Source organism: Etheostoma cragini, chromosome 5, assembly GCF_013103735.1.
Source record: "Etheostoma cragini isolate CJK2018 chromosome 5, CSU_Ecrag_1.0, whole genome shotgun sequence".
In the NCBI taxonomy this organism is placed as follows: Eukaryota; Metazoa; Chordata; class Actinopteri; order Perciformes; family Percidae; genus Etheostoma; species Etheostoma cragini.
This window is the reverse complement of record NC_048411.1, coordinates 27,309,482-27,319,927: the sequence shown is the minus strand read 5'-3', so window position 1 is coordinate 27,319,927 and position 10,446 is coordinate 27,309,482. Positions and strand designations below refer to the sequence as shown.

The following is a 10,446-nucleotide window of genomic DNA, read 5'->3' as shown; positions in this document are numbered from 1 at the left end:
AAAATAAAAAATAAAAAACTCATGCGAACAAAGCCGGTGAAAGTGTTTCCATCCTATGGCTTTACAGCAAATAGAAACCACAAAATGCTGTTTTACGCTCAAACTGGTATATCAAATTGATTTCAGACGTTTTAAGATGTTTTCATTCATTTTCGCACTGAATTCGCACAACATTCAGGCAAACAAATGCGAACAAAGTTTTTCTAGACAAACTGGATCGGCCGTCTACCAACAAATGATCAATATTGCACAAGTTGTAATAGAGCTTAAGTGCCAGCTGATAGCGAGACATCAAGCTATAATGAGAATCCAACGACATTATCAACACATCTCTATGATGACGCAGATGCACATAAATGCCAACAGACAACAGAGGTGGTGTGTGGTGTAATAAGAACACTCCTAACAGTTCTGGGTAATCGTGGTTTAGAGACACTGCACAGAAAACCTCAGGTTGAAGCATTTTCGGATGACCAAGACAACATTTTAGCTGTTGTGTACTTTTATTGGCCCGTCCCTTTCCCTAGATATCACAAGCTATCGCCTGATAAATTATGCCATTTCTTAGATTTTTGCTAGCTAAAATAGCTGTTACATTTTGCTCGTAAATTAAATTCTTCGTTCATCCACTTCCATCTGTCTTTGTTGACACCCGCCATGTGTGCAAACAGAGCGGATATACTGGGCGGAAATGAATTAAAACTACTTTCTCTTCGTTTGGTGGCGGGCTGAAACCATAAAAATACCTAAAACCTATTCACAAATCATTATTTATTTGGCAAATAACGTTTCCATCAGCGTCTATCGCATAAGCTGTAAATCGATCAAGATAAAATACAATGAGACCGAACGTATTTCCTTTGAGTTGATATTCATGAATTTCTATTAAATTTTACTGTTTCCATAAGGCATTTTTCATCCAAATATCACTTAATTTGGATAAAAACGTGTGGATGGAAACAGAGCTTGTTTCTCTCTTGACTTGGACTTATGGCGGTGACAGGATAACAACTGCATTCTGCAAACCCTTAATTTATGTAGTTTATCACAGTTTATTACACAATCATCACTTGTAGTTATAATATTTACTTATTCAGGATATCCTCTGTTTTCAAGTCATAGTGGCTGATATATTTTGGTTTTTCCACGGCCGTGTTCAGATTGACATTAGATTGCATAAATAATTGAGTGTGTGTGCGTACCTGATGAAGACGTAGATAGCCTTGCGGTAGTTAGTGCGAAACACAATGTGGGAAGGACCCAGGAAGGGCTCCAAGACGTCGATGAGACCCGGAGGCATCTTCTCCATCTCCTCGAAAAAGAAGACGGAGCGAGCGCACTCCGTCAGGTTCCCCTGCACCCAACCCTTCAACTCCTCCTGCACACCAAAGGGAAATTCAGTCCTGACATAATAATTAGCACATTTCTCTTCCACCCACCACCATTTTCTTTCTGCGAGTTAGCTAAATTAAGCATTTGGTAAAACTGAACAATTCCTGTATCTCATTTTATATCAAGAAAAATGTAATCTGTTCTTTGTCTCTCATTTTAGATTTAGTCACAAATTTATACTACTGCTTAAATCAAGAGTAACACTGCCCCACTGATTCTTAACTCACCCTGTACTCCTTGACCCGGTCAGGTAAGGAGAAGTGCAGCGTGGGAACAAACTGGTGGACGTACGGGCTGCTCATCGCCGAGCCGTACAGGTGATTTCCCAGCATGGAGCTGACGAGTGTCTTTCCTGTCCCAGAGGAGCCATGGAAGGACAGCACCAGGGGCCGCTCAGGGCTTTTATTCTGAAGGAACCTGGCCACCTCCTCTGACACAATCTCCTGGGCCAGATGTTGTCCATAAACATTCTTGTAGAGATCCCACTCCAGGTCTGGTTGTCAGAAACAAATATAATTAATACTCCAGTACAAGTAAGTGCTCCATTCAAAACCTGACTTAAACATGTGTAAGTATTGTCAGCAGAATATAATTAAAAGTATTCAAAGTAAAAGTATTGATTGTGCAGAAAAATGTTCCCTATCAGTGTGTTCCTATAAAATCTGATAATAAAAATAAAAAAATAAGTTATTAAAGCTATCAGACAAATGTAGTAGAGTAAGAAGTACAATATTGACCTCTGAAATGTAGTGGAGTAGAAGTATAAAGGTGCATAATAAGTATCTTAGTTAAATTACACATTATCCCAATGTATTTGTTTTTAGTGATGGACTCTAGTCTGTCAGTCTGCCTACCATGGACTAAAGTGTAGCTACATTTAATTTAAAAATGTAATTCCAAATACTTTCCATTTAGTAACCACCACAAAACAATGATTTGTTCCAACCTCGTTAAACTGTATCTTAAGGTTTATAAGCAGAGAAGACTTTCTGTGTTTTTCTAGCTAGCATAACAGCTAACTAGTAAATCAGTGATTACAGCAACAGTATTAACTAGCTAGCTTCGTGAACACTGTAAAATAAAAAGAACGTAAGCTAACTCTGCACACGAACACAATATATGACATTTGTTTAAGTTATTGGACAAATTATCTTGGCATAGCTTAGGGTGACCATATTTGATTTCCAAAAGAAAGACACTCGGCCCTGCCTCGAAACACAAATTCAGACAGGCTTCTCAGAGGTTAATGAACATACTTTATTATGACTCATTGGTATAAAAAATAACTTATATCATAAAATAAAATAACAACCGGTAACTTAATGATAGCTCTTTTCAAATAAATACATATGAAATAATGTTTTTTGGAAGTTCAACTGTGAAGCTGCACTTTCACTTCGGCCGTTTCTGTGCACTGCTGCTAAGCTGTCTGATCTGCGCCATGTAACTGCGCGTAACAACTCTCGGGAATTACGTCACGCAACAAAGTACCGTAGTATTGTGAGCAAATAGCTAGTCAATTTAAGTACACGCTTAATGGTCCCATGAAAAACAATGAAAACCGGACATTTTCATGAAGTTATACCCCCCCTCCCCGGACAGTACGTACAACTTTTACCTGTCCGGGCAAAAGAGGACGTTTGGTCACCCTAGCATAGCTACTTGTTTAGCTTTTTAGCCCAGTGGCTAGCTGGCTAACAATAGCCTACGTAGCACCCGTCATTTAACGTTAGCTAGCTACGACATGTCTCGTCTTACCTCTGATATTTGGCTTAAAGTCGCAGTCACAGCTTTCTGATATGCTGCAGTAAAGTTTCTGAAAAACGCCACAAACCGGATTAGGAAGGAATAAAAACAGCACAGACAGGATGGCCAACATTTTGGCTGCCTGCTGGCAGATAGAGAAGCCGAATGGACCCTCTCCTTAGGACAACCGGTCAGTTTGTAGTTTTTCTACTTCAAGGAAGTCGTCAATGAACGGTTAACGTAGTGACAGATGGGACAACATTTCCCAGAAAGCATCTGGTATGGGGCGAAGTGTTTGGGACCGTTTGGGACACGTTGGAGTGTCACAGTCCAGTGCACAGCGGTAAACACAACATCTGGAAACATACTGACATTTTTTTTTTTTTTGCTGTGTATGCCGTATTTTATAAGAAATATATGTAAATGAGATTTTTTTGAATTCTACTGGTCATACTTGTCAAATATGGTAGAATAGATTAGAAAAGTTTGATAACTGATAATATTTTATTAGTAGGATTTAAGCAAATAATTCAAAAGTAAATGTTTTAGACACTCGAAACAGACGTTGATGAGTGTGTAATGAACTGTAAAATATAGAAATAAACAAGCTACAGTATATTAGAAACTAAACACTTTAGAGAAGAGATCTTCTACAGGGGGTCCTCAGACTTACTCCAGGGGGGGCATCAAATTATTGTTCATTTCTTGAGATTTCTTTTTAAAAAATTGAAATGTCTGAAAATTAATCCAACAAATTTTTGCCAAATGTAAATCAATTTATTTGTAAAAAAGCCCCACTGATGATAGGCTGACTGGCCTATAGGTACAGTAAGGTATCTAAGATAGCTATCCACAGATACAGGTAATCCTACGGATTCAGTGATGATTTATAATGTCATGACAAATACCTAATTCATAATATCATGACAAATATTATTTTAATAGCTTATTATTCTATGCAGTAAACAGGAATGTGCAAATTCTTCAGGCTGGCCTACACGTTATTGTAGGCCCAGTTTAATATGCAACTTATTTTATACAAAACATGTAGTAGACTTAGACTTAGAAACTTAGACTTCTCTTTATTGATCCTTTTTGGATGACTCCGGCGAGGAAATTGAGTTCCAGCAGCAGTTTTAGCAAGAAAAAAGAAATAAAAAATAGACAAAAAAGACAGTATAAAGACAACAAAATAACAATAATAATAATAACAACAAAAAGAACATTTGTCAAATAAACAAAGAAAAGACCATAAATTATTATGAAAGTGTCAGTGTTGAGTCCAGTGTTAAAGGGATAAAGCTGGGAGAAGTATGATCCTTTGTTCTGACAGAAGCTCTTGGGGAAGTGTACATAATATTAATCCAGTCTATGTAAGAGTTTCAAAATCAAAATTTCTGTAAAGTACGGAATAGAAGTTTCCATTTTATTCTATCAAATGCTTTCTCTGTATCTTAAGAAACAACTGTTATAGATGTTATAACAACAAGTTATAAATGGTGACATATTGCATATTATTATAGTTTGCCTTTGTTCCATTTAACCAGTGCAACAATGTCCATGTCCAAGCTCCCCCCTACTGTTCAGTGTCTACACCCTCCTAACTGCTTTACCATCAGAGATGGACAGCAGTCAGTCAGTGATCCATCTGCTGTGAGAAGAGGCTGGACGCACAAATTACAATCTCTCCTAACCACGTGAAATCTGTTGAATAGGACGCTCTTGGTAAGTGATGAGATCAAAGAATCAAGGTCAGTGGAAGGGTTGTACAAGCTTACAAAGGCTGGTGGTGTGTTTTAACATAAAGCTAAAAAAAAACTTTTTATTGATTTTTTTTTGTGCAGTTTTTTTTTTTTATGTTGAATGACGTGATTATTCTATGTGTAAGTCACTGAGTGTAGAGCAAATATACTTGCAGATGGATGCTACGATCTCAAAGATTAGCAAGTTCCAGAAGAACAGAAGTACGCCACTTTATGAATGCTTTGAGCTACCTGGCTTCAGACAATGTTTATTGAAAACTATGGTTTTTGTTTGTGTTGTTAAGTTTTTTTTGGGAAAAGTGTTTTCTAAAAACAAAGTGAAAAAAGAGTGATGAATGCGCAGCGCGATACTGGTTTTACATTCTCTGGATCTTGGCACTTACCAAAAAAATCTGTAGATAATTGACAATGCAGTTTTATTAAAAGTTGCACTTTGAGTCAAGTTATTAGTTTTAGTCCATATCCAGGATTGTTTCGAAGGATTCATTTTTTTCTTGAAAAAAAAACACTGGCACACACATCTTGTGATTGTCTACACTCTACAGAATAGGGCTGGGTGAAGATTCAATATGTGTCTTTTAGTGAGTTAAGTGTGTTGTTGTCATGTTAGATACACAGTACCCCTTAGTAATATGATTACCACTATATCGCTTACCCTATCACTTTTCTTCTTGTTTTACGGATGTGAATACAGATGCCGGTACATAAAAACAGAACATTTTCCATAACTACATATTTAACTAATACATTCACCAATGTAGGCTGGATGAAGGTATGTGTTCACTGACAGCTTTGAAGTTTTTGATTAGAATTTTTCTTCCTGTGTTTCATTCTTTTAAAGATTATTGAAAAAAATATTCTTGCTCAGTTTTTCTATTGTTCAGTTCTGTATCTATCATCTTAAATTCATTATAATTTTTACCTTGAATGTTGAATTTTCTGCATTAAAGAAATTAAAGAAGTAAACAACGGACCATACAACTGTATGTGTTGACTGGAAGGCCATTAAGGCAGAAGGACCAGAATGTTTTGTGTAATTAATGATGGGTGTTCTCTGTTACATAAACGATTAAAAAAATAAATGGTGAAATGAAATTACTGTTATGTTCCTTAAAGTATGTGTTATTATTAACTACCAAGGCCTAGCATCTTATTGGTATTATCTTACACTACTTATGTAGTGGCAATCTGTCCACAAGTCATGCCACCGGGTAAAATCGGAAGCCCTTTCCTACTCATGCTGGTGCGAATAATGAGATCCGTCGTCGTCGCACGTTCAATCCTTTATTGTACACATTTTTAGATAAAAGCACATACAAAAAGACCTACTTGATTGATTATAAGCCAAGAACGACAAGATCTAAAAACATTACTCTCACACAGCTGAGGTTGAAAAACTGTGTGGCTTCCCGGATCCAGATTTCCCATCCACCTCACCTGTGATTCCCTTTATTACCTCCAATTAGCACCCACATCAGGTGCGCAGGTGACGTAACAAACGCAAACCTCCCACCCACACACACACTACACACATAACAAACATATATAGCACATATATAACCTAGCTCTGGGGAGTCATTCCCCGGAGTCCTTATGTTCTTTTTTCCCCAGAATGTTCCCTTGGATTAGAGAGGCTCCAAAATCAGGGTAGCATCTTTCGCCTTGGTCCCGCACCATGTTCTGTGATGCCATGTTCTACTGCTACACTGCAGTGCCCTGCTACGTCCTGCTGTGCCTTGTAATGCCGCACAGCGTCCTGCTATGCCGCTAACTACTACAAAGAACTGCTACAGACTACTAATTTTTGTCTATTTTTGTTATTGCCACTCTTCATTCCAACCCCAATCGGCCCGTCAGACACCGCCTACCAAGAGCCTGGGTCTGACCGAGGTTTCTGCCTAAAAGGACGTTTTTCCTCGCCACTGTCGCACTGTTGCTTGCTCTGGAGGAGACTACTAGAACTGTTGGGTCCTTGTAAATTCTGGAGTGTGGTCTATCTGTATAGTGTCTTGAGATAACTCTTGTTATGAATTGATACTATAAATAAAATTAAATTGAAATTGAATTGAATATAGCCAAATTGGCCATTACAACTTATATAGCTGAATTAGTTTGGGTAATTGTAAACAGGTAGCACATACAGGACAATGTCATTGTGTTCAGTGGCAGAAGCAGAACGTGACAGATGGGTGGGCCTGGATTAAGTAGAGGTGGGCCTGAATCTAGGCTGTCCCAAAATCAAAGCAGTTGTCCCGAATCCAGGAACTTGTAGTAGAGTAACAGAGTCCTGAGTTGCCTGATGAAACATTAAAAACTGTTCACAGGGCTTAAAGGAGAAAAATGTAATTCATTATAGATGGGTTAACAGTTTTGTGTAAACTGCTTGTTCAACCTCCAATTCTGATTAACTATCTCATATTTTTGACTAGGCTAAAGAAGCCAAAACATCAACAAACTCTCTACTCTTTTAAACATACTAACTGAGAAAACATTGGAGAACTCTTGCAATTATGTAAGCACATAATGTAATCTGAAAACTGCTGCGGGTTAAAATAACAATGCAACTGATCTCAGCTGGTATTCTGTCTATAATGGAGTGCAATGGAAATGTCTAAGTGACCCCAAACGTTTGACCAGTAGTACATATGACATCTAGGGTAAAGTGGACTTGTTTTAAAAAGGTAGATTTTTTTTCCCCTGACAAAATCCTTCACCTTGGCTACTATGCGAAGCACATTTGTTTTAGATCATTTGTCTCACTAAAGAACATTGACTGCGTCAAAGGTACATGCAGTTCTTGCATGAGCCTGTTTGGTTACACGCTTCAATAACCTTCAAGGTTCAACACACTGACTTAACAACCATGACTAAGAAAACTATCTGCTGCATGTAGGTGCAAGGTTAAGATAATTTAATTTCAACTTCATTCCATCCATCCATCCATCCATCCATCTTTATCCGCTTAACCGGTATCGGGTTGCGGGGGCAGCAGCTCCAGTAGGGGGCCCCAAACTTCCCTTTCCCGAGCCACATCAACCAGCTCCGACTGGGGGATCCCAAGGCGTTCCCAGGCCAGGTTGGAGATATATCGGAACCACCACCCCGGTCTGTCACTCCTTAGGCACCGTCCCAGACTTCCCCGCAATGTTGAAGACTCTTCAACTTCATTCTGTTCACATTTTATTTTAATTGTTGGTGTTTTTGCTTTGTTATATAGTTATTTTGTTAGATTTTTATTTGTTATCTTTTTAATCAAATACCAAGTCCTTCAACATCCTATGTTAGCTGTGCAATTCAATAGTAATATCGCTGCCTCTGTGTTTTTTATAATTATTTTCTCTAATCATGAATACGTAAAGATCAGTGCTCAACATAATAACAAATCAAATTGGGACAGTTTGCCTTTGTTCCATTTAACCTGTCCAACAATATCATTGTCCAAGCTCCCCCCTCCTGTTCAGAGTCTACACCCTCCTAACTTTTTACCATCAGAGATGGACAGCAGTCAGTCAGTGATCCATCTGCTCGGAGAAGAAGCTGGACGCACAAATTACAAGCTCTCGTTGACAGGTGAACTCTGTTGACTAGGACACTCGTGGTAAGTGTTTAGATCAAAGAATCAAGGTCAGAGGAAGGGTTGTACAAGCTGGCAAAGGCTGTTGGTGTGTTGATATAAAGCTAAAAAAACGTTTCATTGATTTTTCAAAAAACAAAATCTACTGTATGCAACTACAGCAAGAACATTAAGGAAATCTTTTGGAAACAGAAGCATATTGCTTACAAAAGCGCCTCATGTTTTCTGTAGAAATGTCACCGTCAGATTTTTTCTTCCCTCATTCAGAGAACAAGCACTTGTACACTATGTACTATTGGTAGTCTTTTGTTATTTAATGTATATCGCTCTCACCTTTCAGGTCTCCAAAGTGTTATTTACACGTAAAAAAGTTTTAATTATATTAGAAAAGAGCCCATATCATTGAGCCCCTGCACTGGTCTCAAGGTACTGTAGTTTTATTAACCTTTACCCAGGTGTGTGAATTATGTATTACTTATACAGTTATGTACTTTATTTTGAATTCACATGTGCCATGAATGTATATTATTAAAACTATTAGTAATAGTAGTACTGGTAGCAGTAGTATTAGGACATAACCTTTTACTTCATTGAACCTGAGACAAAATTATATTTGCTCAAAAAATTAATTATTAATTAATGTTTTTAATATAAATACATATTTAAAACATTTGTGGTTCTTCTTGTTAGCACCTTATGTGAAATCTTGTTTGACCTTTTAATTACAACACCCAGCTGCTATTAAATCCCCTTAATCATCCAACACCTATTATACTGAGAAACACATGTACAGTACATGAACACAAAGCCGTGATAACGGAGAGAGGAAACATCTACCAAATCCAAACCGCTTTTGTAAACATCTTGGGAATTAGTGGCCGGATTTCCACACTGTATGGTTGTGTATTCAGGGAACTGAGAATGATGTAAGTCTTGGACCAGTGAGTGTACGTTTGCTGACAATCATTTATGGAAAGTCTTTTAAGGATGTGTTTTTTGGGCTGGAGTATTGAAACTTTTGCCTTAGCTGTGACTAGGTTATATTTGTTCATCTCAGAGACGGCAAATGTTGCTGTTGTGTAGTAAACATGACAATGTCAACCATATCCAACCATACGGTATGGGCTGGTGTTATATTGCATATAATATATTGTCTAAAACACCATAATCTGGCAAGACTCAGAGGACATTTGGCTTGTATCTCTATGAATTTTAATAAGAAATTATGATTGAAAAGTAATTTAATGTAAACAGGTGATTGGCAGTTAACTGCTTTGAGAGGACATCAGCATTTACCCCTTTTCATTTCAAATTCCACTTTTGTATTCCCAAGGCTTCAAGTCCTTGTGACATAAATTTAATTTTTCTTCCTCGAAGGTCCATGTGGACCTCCATGTCTAAAATGCAGCGTAACATTATCTTAGCTTTTTATTTTTTAAATAAACACAAGAACAAGGAGCTTTTTTTGGAACCTTAAATGTTTCCTGCGTCCAACTTCTCCTAAACTGTCCACCAAAATTAGTTGGAAAAGAAAATGTTTCTTCTGTGACTCTTGCAAAGCCAAATTCTAGCATTTAAGTGTTCCTTTGAAGTTCCTGAACATTGTAAAGATATTCCCCATCTTTATCTAAGCACTAACCAGACTTTGGGAACTACCCCTCAGGTTCCACTGATCCAAAGTGACTGTTTTAGAACTAAAATGTGGGAAACTTAAATCAAGTGTTGCAGATGTCAAATTAAACATGGTTCTGCAACTGCATGGTGCTTCTAATCTAATGCTATTTCATGTTAGGTAATCTAATCTAATCTAAAATGAAATTAGATGACAATTTTATATTTTAAAGTTATTTATGTAAGTTGTTTGTTAAGTTGATGCTTGCTCTTGACCTCAAGAAATGTAAAGCCTTGTTGACAGAGAAAGATCTAACATCCTCACATCTGTTGTCAGAATTTCTTACAGAGATGTTCCAA

General features: G+C 37.5%; 2 protein-coding genes across 4 annotated transcripts in view; one reads left to right on the top strand and one right to left on the bottom strand.

Annotated features, from left to right (window-relative positions):
* Nucleotides 1-3,355, bottom strand: part of tor2a (torsin family 2, member A) — a 5,811-nt gene extending 2,456 nt beyond the window's left edge. The window contains exons 1-3 of the mRNA XM_034871216.1: nt 3,151-3,355; nt 1,620-1,885; nt 1,203-1,378 (exon numbers count right to left, since the gene is read on the bottom strand). Of these exons, the coding sequence (XP_034727107.1) occupies nt 1,203-1,378; nt 1,620-1,885; nt 3,151-3,271 (563 nt within the window). The 5' untranslated portion in view covers nt 3,272-3,355. The remainder of the gene's footprint in view (nt 1-1,202; nt 1,379-1,619; nt 1,886-3,150) is intronic.
* Nucleotides 3,356-4,723: 1,368 nt separating this feature from the next.
* LOC117944407 (UDP-glucuronosyltransferase 2A2-like) overlaps nt 4,724-10,446 on the top strand; it is a 23,943-nt gene continuing 18,220 nt past the window's right edge. For 2 of the 3 annotated variants that reach the window (XR_004656567.1, XM_034871192.1), the window contains exon 1: nt 4,724-4,863. The gene's annotated coding sequence lies outside the window, so the exon portion shown is untranslated. Of the gene's footprint in view, nt 4,864-8,368; nt 8,500-10,446 lie in introns of those variants that run through there. The other variant, XM_034871191.1, reaches the window with a different exon arrangement.